This window comes from Amphiura filiformis, chromosome 15, assembly GCF_039555335.1.
Source record: "Amphiura filiformis chromosome 15, Afil_fr2py, whole genome shotgun sequence".
Lineage (NCBI taxonomy): Eukaryota > Metazoa > Echinodermata > Ophiuroidea > Amphilepidida > Amphiuridae > Amphiura > Amphiura filiformis.
Window position 1 is genome coordinate 6,927,336 of NC_092642.1, and position 16,330 is coordinate 6,943,665.

A 16,330-nucleotide genomic window follows, 5' to 3' on the forward strand; every position below is an offset into this window, starting at 1 on the left:
GACTACAGTGACTTTATCGAAACTTTATAAATAACTTTAACAATGGTTCACATTATAAACAATGTAGGTTCTTTAGTATATAATTAACCTTTTAATATTATCAATGAATTAATTCATTAAAAATACTAACTTGTTCATTCAAATTGGTACAAAGCATGTCTCGGACATGACTTGTGATAATGTAATGTCCTTGATCATTGCTGATCGAAAACAATGAAGTAACTGTCGGGATATTCTCAAACTTGTCAGAAACCTTTGACACGATTGATCACAAAATGTTGCTAATCAAATTGTAAAATTATGGCTTTATAGGAAATATTTATATGATCTTAAAAAGATTTACTTATATAGAATTGTATATAATTCTTGTATTCTCATATCTCAAATATAGGTGGAGTACCCCAAGGTTCGATTCAAATATGGTAAATTTAATGCATGTTAACCGTGTCCAGCTAAGAAGCTAACAATCAGTTAATGCAGGCGAGATAAGTGTCAACATTTAAAGTAAGTTAGCTTTAAACCAATTACTTACTTTACAGAGGCAAGATTTCAAAGTATTTTAAAGTTCTTGTTCGGTTCTAGCTTTGCACATTAAAGTCGTACCGTCAGCTTACAGAACAGTTTTACAATCTACAGCATCAGGTAAACAAAGATTAATTAAACAAATTCACATACCTAAAATTGATCCTCGTGGAATTCCAATATTAACATTTGGAAAATGAGAGAGTTGTTTTCACATAAATAAATAAATAGCCTGAAACCTATTGTTCAAAACTAAGATTCAAACCATGTCAGTTCTTTATCATTAACACTATATATCAATTTATTAATAAGAATATCATGGTTTACCATACGCTGCAAAAACAGTGTTTAGAAATTAAAAACTTTTCTAAACACAATATTGCCTTCACTTTGTAAACATGTTTAGAAGCTAAACACCCGATGATATGTCCAATTTTTGAACATTGGTCAGTGATGGTGTTCAATTTCTAAACATCTGACATCCATATTCTAAACATAACGTTTCTAAACACATTCTTGCCTTCACTTTCTAAACACTGTTTTTGCAGTGTGTCAACTGTTTTCTTTGATTCTAGAAATATAATACACCCCTTATATTATTAGAGAGATTGCGATTTCCAAAGGTAAGTATCGAACGCCCGTGCAATTTTTTCAAAATCCCGTCAAAGGAAAGTGATTTTGAAAACATTGCACGGGCGTTCGATACATACGTTTGGAAATCGGAATCTCTCTATTAAAAGGGCATTTCGTGATCCACAGCCTCATCCCCCCACTTTTCTCAAAAAAAGGTGAGATTTTTATAACACTGAAAACCTCTGGCTACATAATGTTTATGTACAAAATATTTTTTGCAGATTAATTCGTTTAGCAAAGATATTGTGAAATTTGAATTTCGTTCTGGTGCACCAGAACGAAATTACAACGCATTGTCTATGGAGCAGTGTAATACACATAATCATGCATAACTCGCGAACGCAAAATCGGAATAAACTGAAATTTTGGGAATAGGTTTTTTTCGTGGATATCTAATGCAAAATGACATAAATAGAGGATGCTGGGATCACGAAATAATCTTAAACATCACGAGTTACGATTTGAAATTACCAGTACATCTTCAGAGGTATGGCATTCGCTAGAGTTCCGAAAGCTCAGCTCTCTGAAAAGGACTTCTCTAGTGAAAGCTTAAATCCTACTCATCAAGTAGAGTCATAGTGGTTGGCACGGGAAACGGATTGGGATGTGGATAACTAGTCTTCATTAGTATGATTAGTCAAATGCATATACAATTGGTCATGATTTACGGCTCTTCCAATGATTTACAAACAATTGATAATACGGAAATAGGTCTATAATTTCCAACAACATTTTTATCACTAGATTTAAATGTAGGTGCTATATTATCTTTATTCCAGTCATCGAGAAAAGCAGATCGACTCAATGATACGTTACGAGTGTGAAATGAAAGGTACACAAATTTGATACATATTTGATCAAAAACTTTATAATATTAATATGTCATTATTACTGAGAAACCGGGCTGAGAATAATTGCTAATAATAGTTCAAGCTGGTGATTATTTACATTTGAGACGATGCCATGTCAGCTTTAGTAGTCGCGTCACTGTAACTTAAACCCAACACATTTGGTGAAATGTCCTTTGTACCATTGCAACAATAATAGTTGCTCCATATCTTTCGAACTTCTTTGTTAAACACGCAAAACATGGCAAATACGAACAGTCCTTGAAAAGAGTTACAAATACAGAACAGTATTTGGAAAGTAAGAGCTGCATCTTTGTGAATGAGAGACAGGAGTCCAAATACCCACGTCAAGCCGAGAACAGACGATATAGCCAACGCTCTCTGAACTCGCTTCTTTATCTCTTTACGTTTGCGCTCCGTCATCTCTTTACGTTTTTCTTTCGTCATCTCTTTAAGTTTATTGCGTGCTGTGCTGCTCGAGTTGAACCTACCGGATGTAAGACGGTACATTACGTGAACAAAAACGTACGCGTTGCTAGCTATGGTTATGCCCAGAAGTAGCACTTGGGTGAAGTAGAATGCGTAGTCAATGTGCATGAAACAACTGAAAAGAAAAGGAAGGCGCGATTAAACACAATAATCACCAATCTACCAATCTAATGGTGTCCTTTTTAACACTTGATGAGAAGTAACTGCAACCTACGCTAGATAAATTTCCAGCGCTGATCTTAGAGTTGCCAGCTGGAACCACCATGAACAGAGATGAAGGACATTATCAATTAGCTCATATTTTCAATGTGTTCCTGCAACAGGGATCAATAAAATCAATGAAAAACAAAATTGCAAATCTAAGACCAGCCCTGGAAATCCTTGTACTTGCAAGATTTTGTTTGTTATGGCATGTTCTTGGGGAATTCCCTTTCATTCATCAAGTGATCAAAACAAACTGAATCAGAGTTATTAATATCATAGGGGATTTTCCATATTACTCAATATTCAGTGCATACCCAGCAAACACAAAACGTTTTCGACATCATTCGCAAAAGGTTATAAAAGGTTGTCAGAAAATGTTTAAATGTCGGGTTATATAAAGGGTATATTAAGGGTATAAAACCTTTTCATAACATTAAACAACATTTTTGATAATCTACTGCCTTACAAACACAAATTGTTTTACATAAAACGTTTAAATGTATAAAACGTTTTAATGACATTCTAAAACCATTTTTGAAAACTTGGTACAAAACATTCTAAACAGAATGTTATTTTGGGGTTGAAAAAATATTTTGCGACAAATGTTTGCCCAAAATATTTGCAATAACGTTTTAAAAATGTTTTCATGACCTTTAAAATATAACCCGACATTTAAATGTTATGAAAACGTTATGAATAAAGCATTTTAAAAACCTTTCTGTGTTCGCTGAGTGCAAATATATTAACATAATGTTATTTAAGTGTTGACAAAATATTTGGCAAAAAATGTTTGCAAAAATAGTTTACAATAGCATTTTGAAAACATTGTAAAAATATTGTTGTAGTGTAATTTCATATAAAACGTTTTAAAACGTTTTCATGACCTTTATATAACCCGACATTTTAATGTTATTAAAACGTTTTTACCTAAACCAAAAGCCAAAAGTTTTTGTGTTTGCTGGGTAGTTGCACCATCAGGGGAATCCCTGAAAACAGATTGTGAAATAGACATGATTTTGGAAAGTCCCCGGGAAGTAAATGTGACAGAATGGTCTATTAATAGATTGAGGGTATAAAAGCTGGAGGCTTGAGTTTGGACTTTACAGAATGTCATGGGAGAGTGTGAAACTCAACATGTGTGTGATGGTCTTCGTGCTTCAAAAAAGAAGTACATTTTAACCAGTTTACATAGCCAATAATTGAGCTATTTTAATACAGCAACGAAGGAGATTTATGAGTACACGAAAATGCTCTTCCTCATCAAAGAATTAAAGTTCTTCTGTCGAATTGCTGGAGTTTGCTGGGTTTATGAAAACCACACATCTGTCAAATACAGTGGAGCAATGGAGAAAGAGCGATTGGTGAAAGAAACACCATTTTTGGAGAAAGCAGCGCAAGGAGATAAATATTTGGAGAAAGCGGCGCAAGGAGATATATTTTTGGAGAAAGCAGCGCAAGAAGATAAGTGATTGGAGAATGCAGCATCATTTTCGTGTGAGGATTTCATACACAAGGATATTTATAAACGCACGTGTACAATGGACTTCGCTGATTTTCGCTGGACAAGTGAATAATGATATATACATCAGTCGTCCAGAACATTACAAGAACTCTAGGATCACCAACAAGAAGACTGCTGGTTAAATACTGATAGAATAAAACTGTGATTGTATGATTTTATTGTATGCAATTGTTGTTATATGTACCAATCATACTTTGTTTTCGATTAAAGACTTAGATTTGGTTAGCTTAATCAAACAGTGTATTTGTGTTGTGCATTCGTGTGAGTTCGGGTAAAAGGTGATTTTGGCCTTGAGTCAGTACGACTCGTAACAGTGTTAATTTGCAAAATGCAACAGCAGTTGCTGAAACGTACACATGTGCAATTTCAGGATCTGATACAAATTAAAGAACCTTTACTGAATTTACTCTATTGATCCCGATGTGTCTTTTAAACCATAAACAGAGAAGGTTTTTACTTATTTCTTTGAATTATTGAATTAAAGTTTTATTCCCAGTTAGGACTACCCGGATGTATTTGTTATTTTAAATAAAATGTATTCTTGGCTTATTTAGGACATTCATTAGAGAATGAATTTGGAGAAAACCTTCTGATAATTACAAACACTCGCTGAGCATTAAGACCTTCCCTCTTATCTAAGCTTTTAATCCGATAAGCTGATTATCTATTTGTTTTCATGAATTGGAAGACATTCTTTGATGTATTGCTGAGCTCAATCATCTGAAATTACTGGAGCGTGAGCCACCCAGGCTGGTGGCTCAGCATAGTATTTTATTAACAGAAGGTTTTCTTCAAATTCATTTCCTAATGGGTAGGAGGGGTCAGAATTACTTACTGATCCGTATTGCGGTACTGATCAATATCTGCTATGCCTACAACCACAACGATCACAGCAGGTATTCCTGTTGATGAAATGAAAATGGAATTAATTGCCTTAGTTTCGTGTTACTGCTTCTTTGTTAAGATGAGATGTGCTTTAGAACGTCTCATCAGTATCATTTTGTGTTACTGCGATTAATGTGTGCATGAAGCGGGACATGAAGACATAATTTTTCGTTATATGATGGGTATAAAGACACATTTTCGCACACATTAAATTTGTAGCCCAATTTTTTGGTGCATCTTTTTGTCATTTTCACACATTTTCGCTTCTGAAATGCACAACAAATATTTAGTTTACTCATATATCTTGTGTTTCATGAGAACAGGATGGATTCTTTTTCACTCTCTTGGTCAGAAAAGGTTAACTAGGAACACCGACTTCGACTCAATTTTATCATACACTGTACTTTAGGGTAATACTTTTTAGACTCACCCCAAGCTACAAGTGATACCTTTAACATGAGCTTTGATATGTGGATACGGTCCATAACTCTGACAAAGTGGATATACATGGTGAAAGCTTCCACTGCCATCCATAAGATTGTCGATAATGTGAAGTAATGCAACAACACAGACACTGCGATACAACCATTTGGTGACCTTGTTCGCTCAATACCAAAGAGAAATAGTACGTATACTGACAGCAAAGACGTACAGAAACCGATAAATATTTGTAGAGGTGGTTTCATGCGCAAGTCCCTGCAAAAAATCCAAGAAAGTGATAAATAGAAATTGATGAGACAGGTTAATTATTTTTCTTCAATATATTGATCCGCAATTAACATGCCACTTTATCCTGCGAGCATTAATTGCTGTGTTGCAATGACTCGAGTCAATGACTTGACTCGAGGATTAACCGACTTGAGTCCCGATTTGGTATTGACTCGAGTCCGTGAGGGCAAATGACTTGACTCTAGCTACATTCTCAAATTTGTTGAAATGACCCGAGTCAAGTGCCCAAATGACTTGATTCGACTCGAGTCCAAAGCCCATAGACTTAACTTGACCCGAGTCTTGCAAAGATCACAACTCGAATCAAGCGAATCTGATGTTAAAAAAATACTTAACTCCGCCTTCGTTCTCCATCAGCCGGCCCATCTTGGTTTTTATTAGTCATCATGCCGTTTTCTCAATGTACAGACCATGATTTTATTTAACCAATCATTTAAGCCGTTATTAATGGCACTGTTACTGTAGACCAATCACGAATTTCATTAGATATCTCCCTTTCCTCTGATTGGCTTTTGCAAATGAGGTCAAATTTTATTGGATTTTCGGTGAAATTCCGATTCATTAGATTCTGAAATTGAAGGATTTGCTGAGAAAGATACAGGCCAAAATTTGAAGGCCCCAAACTCATCGCGAGGAACAATTTCATGTTTTCAAATGAACTCGATATCGAGTTGTTACGGTATCTTAAAACCTTGTGTCATTAACGTCAGTCATGTCAGTAGAGTTTGGAGATTTCGAAGAGACATGAGCTATTATTTAGGCTACATTATAAATTAGTTCTAACCTGTTTGTAATGTATGTGAAAAGAGTGACCATAAGACAGATGATTGAAATCGCACATCCTACTTTACTGAACACATCCAAAAAGAAAGGGTCGCTTCCGCCGAATCTATCCTGCAAATAAAGAGAAAGTACGCGATTTTAGTCAAACAAGCATCTGTTGTCATTCCTATTCCACAGCAGCAATGTATATAACACTGGCATGTATACCTTGGTCTTTAGAGCTTTAGAATTGCCATGTTTTGTATTTAAATGTGGGTGACTCGATTGGTAGCCTCACCCTTGAATTTGACCACATCCAAATTTTCACTCTCATAATTATTATTTTTCTCATAAACCCAGTAAGCAAGTTTAGGCTTAAAACACGTTTCCTTTAGATTGTATGTATAAAGTGGTATAGTCTTTACACAATCACATATCACTGAATAAAGCAATGTACTAATTTTTTTCTTTTCTGAAAATAAACTGATTTTACAAAAATGATGTACGAAAGAAATAGGCTATCGCGTCTCGTCTAATACGCAACTGCAAATAAAAATGTTCAGGCCCGTACGCAGGATTGTTTTTTAGGAGGGGGGGGGGGTCAGATTGTGATAAAGTGGACCACTTTTCCAGTGGAAGGCGATTTTGTGAAAAAAAAAACAAGAAAAAAGAAAAAAAACATAACAGATTTTTTTGCCTCGCTATGCTTGCAAATTGGAATTTCATGTTTGGGACTTTTTTATACTTTTGCAAATTTGCACCCCACCCCTGCGAACGGGCCTGATAATGTAACATATAATTCATTGAAGTCTTACCACAAGAACAGCAAAGCTTGTTAGATGATAACAGTGACAAATTACTCTGCCATCTGATGATTGGTTGAGTTCACAACCCTCATCTGACCAATCACCGAGCCCGTGACTTGCATTGTTATCCCAGAACACGCACTGGATTTTAGTTAACTTATTTGTTTTGTCAGCACTTTCCTGAATGGATATGATAAGCAGACATAAAATGAGGTGTTATTAGACGGTTTGCGGTAGCTTCTGTAATCTGTGGATTCGATAACTGTCAAAATAATTTCAACGAAGAAGAAGAAGAAGAAGAAGAAGAAGAAGAAAATCAGCAATTATTATACCTGTTCAATTGCAAAATGCAATTCTACGGGATGAGTAGATGGCAAATTGTCAATTGGGAATCCTTCTACAGTGGCTGAGATAATGCGACTTGCAACAACACGCTGGAGACCTTCCTCATTCCTAGATACATCTGCCAAAATTGTTGATGGAAATAACTTGGAGTTCTGGTAGACAACAAAACTGATGGGTATTGTCTGGTTACCTTAAATAAATGAAAATTATATCACATGTTTGATCAAAATCTTAATTAATTATTGTAATATCATGTAATTGTATTTTGAGTTGCTATAAGGATTCAATTCATATTCATATTTATTTCTTTAAATATCCTCACAAAGAAGGGTAAAAAAATATCAAAAATCAGTTTAATGCAAAAAGTAAGCAAAACACATTGTGTTGGAAAAGGCTGGAATTGAAGGCCAAAAGGGCCAGAGAGTTAGAAAGACAATATAGCACACAATTAACTGTAGTTCATGAAGTACAACAAATAATATTTATTGGAAAATAGACTTAGTACTATAGTCCCCGTATTATGCAAGATGCAGTAATATTGTACCGTAAACATGGTAAATGGCCTTTTGTCCTCTGTCTGCCCATAGCAACGAAAGAGAGCGCGGTAGAAACAAGTGAAACCTGTTTTAGTACCCCCCCCAAATATAGCTGTATTTTTCTGGGTTCGCGAGGGATTCTAGCTTGTGCAACTTTTAAACGTTATATTTAGCATCAGCAAACAATGGTGTGAGTGTTGTCTGTATTCATTGTAAAGACTGTTAAATACCGTTCTTACAGCTCATGTGTCAAGTTTTAGAATTTTGCTAACGTAAATTTTCCAAGCATTTCCCCATATACAGGTATTCCATGATTCAGGAAGGTCAAGAAATAAAGTCTGTATATTTCAAATGTTTCCATTTATTTATGCTACCACATTCGAAACAACATTTCTTGAATCAGAGATGGATACACAATCTATGTGGCATTAAAATGATATCATACCTTCAAAATTATCAAGTACATCATGGGGAAGCTGAAACGAGATAGCAGCCTCTGCCTCATTTGGTGCTTCTCCGGTTCGAATGTTGGTGCTATTCGTACCCAGCGTGTTACCATCGTCTGATGAAGAAACTGTTTCAAAGACCAGCCTTCCATCGGTGACAGAATCTAGTGGTACCTTTACGGCACGGACAGCCACATTTGCTTGCTCGATAGTGGTATTCCCAGGTTGTGTTTGCAAAGCGGCAATCTGGCTTTCTAAAGCTCGTTGAATCTGATTGGGTGCTTCGGGAACGGAAGCGGAGACGTCTGCACTTGAATCTCCAACAGTGGAATTTAGGATGTCATCTACGAGCATCACGACAGACTTCGTAACCTGTATGCACATTAGGAAACTGAAAGCTACACATCGAACAAAAGGTCCCAGATATTATCAGCAACCCCGGATAACGGGACATATACCACGGGAATTTTACGTAAGAAGTCAGATTTCTAGATGCAGGTGAAAAACTTAAGTGTCTAAAACTACTAAGAGCCTGAAATAGCGAGTACGAAAGAACGGCAAATGCTCTATATTTAAGAAAATCGAGCCTGGGTTAAAGGGGTTAATGCTGGAAAAGAGATGCGAGTGTTTTACCGCGAATATTTGTTTTGCCCAACACACATACACGTCCTCGTGCGCTGATTATTATCACTTGCTCATGGAAATAAATTACGTTAATTCGTATACAGTATTCAGGTAAATGTTTGTTTGTTTTGCTTTGACTTGTGTTTGAATTCACTATTGTCTGTCCAAATAACTTAGACACCCGGTTTTTAGGATATATTTCGAAAAGTTTTCACTTTGGCAAAAAGTCATGAAAGAAAAGTGGCTAAACACGGTCAGACCTAACAGAAATTATTAGTAAAGCGATAAAAAATATTCTTCCTTGTCTACTTTTATTCAATTTTGACCAATTTACAGCAAGATATCTGGGTCCAGCCGAATATTCCTAATGACTTGAAACTTTTGATGGGATAATCTATTTACAGTAAGGGGTGTTTGAACATTGTAATCATGCATATTGATCAGTGATTCCACCCTTTTTTCGTTGATCCTTTTACTAATTCACAATAATGGTAGTCTACTCAAATGCATTCAACAAAAGCATGTTTGCAATCTGCCGCGAGAGGTCGTCACATGCATAACAAATACACTACGATCAAATAGGTTGATGACAATATTTGATTGAATGGACTACACTGTGCCATGATTTCGGTGAAGGACACCGGTTCAAATCCTTTGTTTGGAGCCAATCAATAATTTCATGCACAACCTCTATAACTCAAAAGATGTCACAGTTGGTGCATTATAACAAATGATAGGGCAAGTTACTATGGTCTGGAGTGTATTGTGAATTATACTCCTCACCAATAACATCAGAACATTCATATTGCATACAATTTGTATTTTCTTAGAATTGTGCCAAGCCAAAAGCATGCACAGAAGAAGATTCAAATACCGCGCCGAATTGTTGTAATTGGTTGAGGGACAGCTGGAATCACTGAGTTAATACACTAAGAGTAAATATATGCCAATTAGAAACACTGTCTGCTTTTATGACCTGAATTATATTTTTCATTTTTATAAAATGTTTTTGGTGAGGAGTATAATTAATTTACTGCTCATCCATTCACTATCCAAAATCACCATACCTACAAATCTGTATAATGAGACCTTCCAAAATAATGGTACCCAACTTCTACCAGATTATTTTTAAAGTGTTGAGAAAAACCTTCCAATTTCAATAGAATTTCTGGTAAACTTTCACTCAATGCATTGGAAACACAAAAATCCCGTTAGGTCTCAGCGAATGTTACATTTTTCTTTCATGACTTTCTTTGAAAGTGTATATTTTTTCAAATAAGTAACAAAAACTGGGTGTCTAAGTTAATTGGACAGACAATAGGTCAGAATTCCCATGCTTGAATCATGTTTGTAATTTACTATTAAAATGATTAAAATGATTTACTCACTTCCTCAGACGGGTCATTGACAGCAACGATATTGGTTAAAACGTCGACGATACTGTCCAAATTTTGATCGTCAAGTTCAGCATCATTGGCAACCAGGTCAGCCAATTCTTCGGCAACAGCTGCGACATTATCACATGTTACGTTTTCCTAAAATTACAAGTGACATCAGAAAAATGTATACAATTATGATAACGAGCGCAGTTTTAAGTTTAGATTTTGAGGCCCGATGTACCCACCTATGAGATGACATTTTGAACATCCCTCTCATTCACATGAACCTACATGACCATTTCGGAAATTCCTTATAAATTATCCAATTCACCGCAGAAGTGGTGATGTAACAGGATTAACTACATATGATGGAATATATCGACCTGCACTACAAGCAGGTTGCACTCATTGCCGTGTGTATGTCTGCAATCATAGATTGAATACAATACCGCTCTTTTCAAAGATTCTACAGGTGCGAGTAATCAGCATGATATGAATATTCTATAGAATAACGATCATTGTCTTTATCTCTGTTCTTTGACATCTATGGTTCAAAAACCACCCCTAGTCTAAAAAGGTCCCAATTTTGAAAAAATGGTCCACTTTTTCAAAAATCCGCCCCCAATAAATCCTGGTTTCGGACCTGCCACAGTGCAGTCGAGTAAGCGTGCGCAGTGACAAATAGTATAAAATCTCAGCTTCATAGCAAGGGATTTATAAAATTACCGAAATCATGGACATATTTTAGTAGAATACATGGGTATATTGAATGAATTGCTAAAGCCCTACAGCACATGTGTGCCACAACACATGTCATACACTCAGGCATCCGCACCCCATCCCATCCCCACACCACGACTAATTAAACCTACACCCCCCCCCACACACACACATCTCTATTTTATAGTGTGATTATTGATGTAGTCAACGGTAGTTTTTACTATATAGAGCAGGTGGAATTTATATACATTATACTTACTGGTAGTTTTTGTAGATCTTGATCTAGTTGATCCATGCTTTCTGTTGGGGTATGGGATGTCCTTAAGGTTACACGAAGAAACGTATAAAAAACGTATAAAAGACGTATAAAGTTGTTCTCTAAAACCGCGTTTTCTCAGCAATCCAATATCACAGTGAGTCAAATGTTGGTGCATGGATGTATCTTTACATTATTTTTGTGTGTTTATAAAAAAATTTAGAATCCGTTTGAAAATCCTTCGTTTAAATCATTTTTACGCACCATGTTCACAAGATCAAAAACACGTTCCATGCAGTTTTTTCAAATGTTCGCTCCGTATAAAACCACGCCGAGTGATTGTTTTCTCCTTTTTGTATTGTACTACAAATCGATTAAAGAAATAATGTTGCCATGGGGAAGAACCAAATACAGTACCGATCAAATTTAAAAAGCCCGTTTTGGGGAACATTTTCGAGAATCTTGTCTGAGAAAAAACTGTTTTGTGAAATTATCGATATCTTGATTACGGGACGTTAATTTAGACATCTGAATACCTACATTATTTCTCAACATTCTGCCAATTGCTATCCCATTTGATTTTCACTCCAAATTGAAGCTAGTATTGCAGAAAACGAGGTTTTTCCTCCATCAGTTCGTTCAAAATTTCAGCGCCGACATGCTTGTTTATTCTAAGAGCCATTGTGCGGACGCGATTGTAATCAAGTAATTGCGTCATATTAAAGTAATATATCCGCTTCGAGAACAAGCAATTGCGTAAGTTGATGTGTGGCCGAGTGGAGAGAGCATTAGACTGGGAATCTGTTGTGAACCTTTTTTGTGGGTTCGAGTCCCCGTGAGGCTGAATTTCCTTTTTTTTCTCTTTTCTCATTTTTACTTTCTTTCTTTCTTCCTTTCATTTTCGTTCTTTTTCTTTCTCTCTCTCTTTCTCTCTCTTTCTTTCTCTTTTTCACTATTTTTTTATTCTTTCTTGCTCCTTTCTTTTTAGTTTTATTTGATTGATTCGCTGACTGCAGTGAATCGTGACTGATTGTTGTTCACTTTATATAATTCAGAAATTTGTAGGCCTGCTAAGTCTGTCTCGTTGTTCTTCCCAAATTCGATTTGCAAATAATTGCTTTTTGATATTGTTGTTGATGTTATTGTTGTACCCTATTACATTGTAATCAGGGGAATAGCAGCATTTATTTATTTCATCAAAGATATCAAGGCTATAAATTCAAAATCAACACATTTTCCAGGGCGTAGCTTGACGAAGTGCCCCAATCAATTTTAAAATTTATAAAATCCTTATGAAAATTGCCAAAAACGGCTTGTGCCCCCCCGGCATGCCGCCCCTCATGACACCCCCCCCCCCCCCCACGACTCACGAGCTCCGGGCACGAGCTAAGCCAAGTTTCATGTCTTGACCGTGGATCGATATTCTATTGTAAGTATAGGCCTACGTCCCAGTGTACACGCTTGTTAATTTTCTGCATGGCTGTTTCTGTTATGAACTTACACCCCTCTGATATCAAGCGCATGAAAAACTCTCGGCTAACCTTAATTCATATGTTATCTCACCAGTCTCGGTTGAAGTACTACTTGCTGCAATGAACGTGACAATTTATATACATGTATTTTGTTACTTCGACTGAAGATGTGTCAAACAAGAATTCGAACCTACACCCACTATAATGACTACTATACATGTATACATAGGCCAATTATACGAGTCTTCTATGCATTCTTGTTGATCACTTGTGGACAATTTGGGGAGAAGAGTCCGTGACCCAGAAGTTTATCTTCTGTCTCATGCAACACCAGATCTTTGTCAACTTCAAGGTATTTTTCTTCACTTGTTGGCCTTGGTGCCCTTCTTTGTCTTTGCCTTGAAAATTCAAGGCCTGGAATAGACTACGTGGCTTCAGTTATAATGGGCACATATACCCCAGACTGACATCCAGGATTTGTTCCTCAGTATGGGAAGACGGGTGACTTGAAAATGGGGGTAATTGCTACCGTGCATCACGTCAGCTTGGCTTGGCTTTGAAATTAGCTTGGCTTTGAAATCTACAGACAAAACTTTTACGGCCCAAAATTTTAATGTTATTTTTTATAACACTGGTCCACATTTGTGACACTTTGTATTCGACTTTAGACTGGCAAATCAACAATAGTATATGGATTGATTTTACTCTTGCTGACTGGCTTTTCTGCGTCTTTGCTAGGACATATGCGCGCAAAAATATTTGAATTTGAGACAATTTTAGCCTAAAATGAAGGCGAATTTTGCTATATAAAGGGCCATTGCAATGTTACCCTATTTTGGTCCAAAACGTGGTGTTTTCGGGCTATAAAGGAACATGCCCAGGGTTTTTGGGTCCCTGGAGCCTGGCCCCGTCTGGCCCAGTAATAAATCCGGTCCTGAATCTGTTAGTGGGCCACAACTGCTGACTACTACTACGTACTGGGGACAAATCCGGGGGAAATGTGCTTGAAGTCCGCGAAATGTGAAATAATGAATCACAGAACAGAGCACGGTTACTTTGGGGCTGAAACCGGCCAAAAGGAAGAAGCACATCGCTAATTTAAGCCAATATCGTGGTATTTAGAGCACTTTCCTGGTCGGTATAAGCCAGCCTCGCTCATTCTACTGACCAGGTTTTTCGATCACTGCTAGCTATTATAAATATAATACGTCCGGTGTAACGACCATTTCTAGTACGACCAGTACGTACCCGCTGTCCCGGGCCCACTGTAAGAACACTCACCTGTTGAGCTGATAGGATATGAACTTGAAGGTATGGTAGTATTGTGACATGTTTGTAGATATGCCCAAAACTCATCGCTATATGGTTTCGGACACACAAACTGTTCATAATCAATCGTAAGATCTCTCCACGAATCTCTAAATACATCGCAATTTGGTCCGTCTAAACATGACAAGAAATTCAGGTAACCTTTGCCATCAGCAGACGCAATATTAGCGGGCCATTGATAATCGGAAAGCCAAAGAGAAACCGTAAGAACACTCGGGCCAAATTGTAGTGGAGGTACAATATCAAAGTAGAAAGTGTTCCTATATATAATTGAATTTTCATATTGTGTCCGGTTCAAAATCGTGATCCATTCTACTGTACCTAATGGCAAAATCTGTACTGATAGTGAAAACAACGCCGATGTTGCGTTAGCAACTTGAAAAACTGGAAGCGTGTCTTGGGTACCATACTCATAACTATCATATAAATTATAATCATTCCCAGCAACTGATGAATTAAGAAGGGTTACATCAAAGGCAAAACTATAGATAGAGCGGGTGCTGTGATCAAATTGATTATCATGACGGAAAGTAGCTTCTGTAGGGTCTCCATTTCTGACGGTTCCTGTTATTGTTTCTCTCTTTAGACATTCTGTGGTCATCGGGTTTTCATCAAGGAACGTTCTTGAAACGTTGGTATAATTTACACAATCTGTCAAGAAAAATAGAAACATAAAATGAAATTTCACCCTCTCCAATCTACAAAAATGTCAGAATTGTAAATTTTCATATATTTGGAATCAGCATGAAAATGCATTAAATGAGTACAAACGAGCCTAGTATTGGTTCAGTGGTTCTTAAGATTGATCTTTATATTTTGAGAAAGTATCTCAAGCCTATTGGTTGGTTGGTTGATTGCAACACATTGTCTATGGAGCAGTGATACAAAATCATGCATAACTCGCAAACGCAAAATCAAAATAAACTGAAATTTTGGGAATAAGCTTTTTTTCGTGGATATCTACTAAAAATTCCATAAAAAGAGGATGCTAGGATCACGAAATACTCCTTTAAGTACAATAACTCGTAGTGATCGATACCTTTTTTACTCTTTTTATTCTAAATAAATAAATACATAATTAAATAATAAATAAATAAATAAATCTTTGACCCAAAATCTGTGAACATCCTATAGACACTGGCTAATGTGTTCAGTGCAATTGGCGTCACTTAGCTAAGTTAGCTATGTTGTTTATGGCAGAAGATAGAATAGCAGGAAGAGTATTACTATTATTTTGGGACAATTTACATCCTAAATCATATATCTTTCTTTGACCTATTTTACAAGATTCAGTCCTCATGGATTCTGTTTTTGTTGAATTTAGCTTCAGACCTGATATAATAGAAAGTTCACGTATACACTATTTTACAAGCCAAAACTTTAATATACATTATAAACAATAGTGAATAAAGGTGACAACTTTGACGTACACCAAAGGGAAAAAAATCTGACACGACACCATTTCGACATCTTTACACAATATTATAAACCTACCTGATTCAACACACTGCACAGGATGCAAATGAAACACACTCATCAAAGTGAAAAATGTTATGATTCGAATAATACGTATTCGACATTTGCCTTGAAGAAGTACTACCATCGTGAAATCACAAAATTGCGAAAATGAAGTTGCCATGTTGGACGACGCAAATGGGTTGTGATCACCTTCTAACCTGAAAACGATATTTTCATGCCGGAAAAGTGACGATAATAATAGTCTGTGGCCTGATGTGGGTAAATACCATTTATACAAAAACCTATCCGAACCAGGATCTGTGGTCAAACCAAGCACTATTTTAGCAATAGCTACCTCGATCGTG

General features: G+C 36.4%; 1 protein-coding gene across 1 annotated transcript; it reads right to left on the reverse strand.

The window, feature by feature from the left end:
• Nucleotides 1-16,330, reverse strand: LOC140171187 (adhesion G-protein coupled receptor G7-like). Its single transcript, XM_072194387.1, has 12 exons — nt 16,002-16,330; nt 14,460-15,158; nt 13,248-13,293; nt 11,710-11,770; nt 10,740-10,886; nt 8,727-9,099; nt 7,733-7,935; nt 7,410-7,580; nt 6,617-6,726; nt 5,534-5,799; nt 5,054-5,120; nt 1-2,607 (listed from the first exon to the last, which is right to left on the reverse strand). The coding sequence occupies exons 1-12, from the start codon at nt 16,144-16,146 to the stop codon at nt 2,100-2,102; spliced, it is 2,796 nt and encodes a 931-aa protein (XP_072050488.1). The 5' UTR covers nt 16,147-16,330; the 3' UTR covers nt 1-2,099.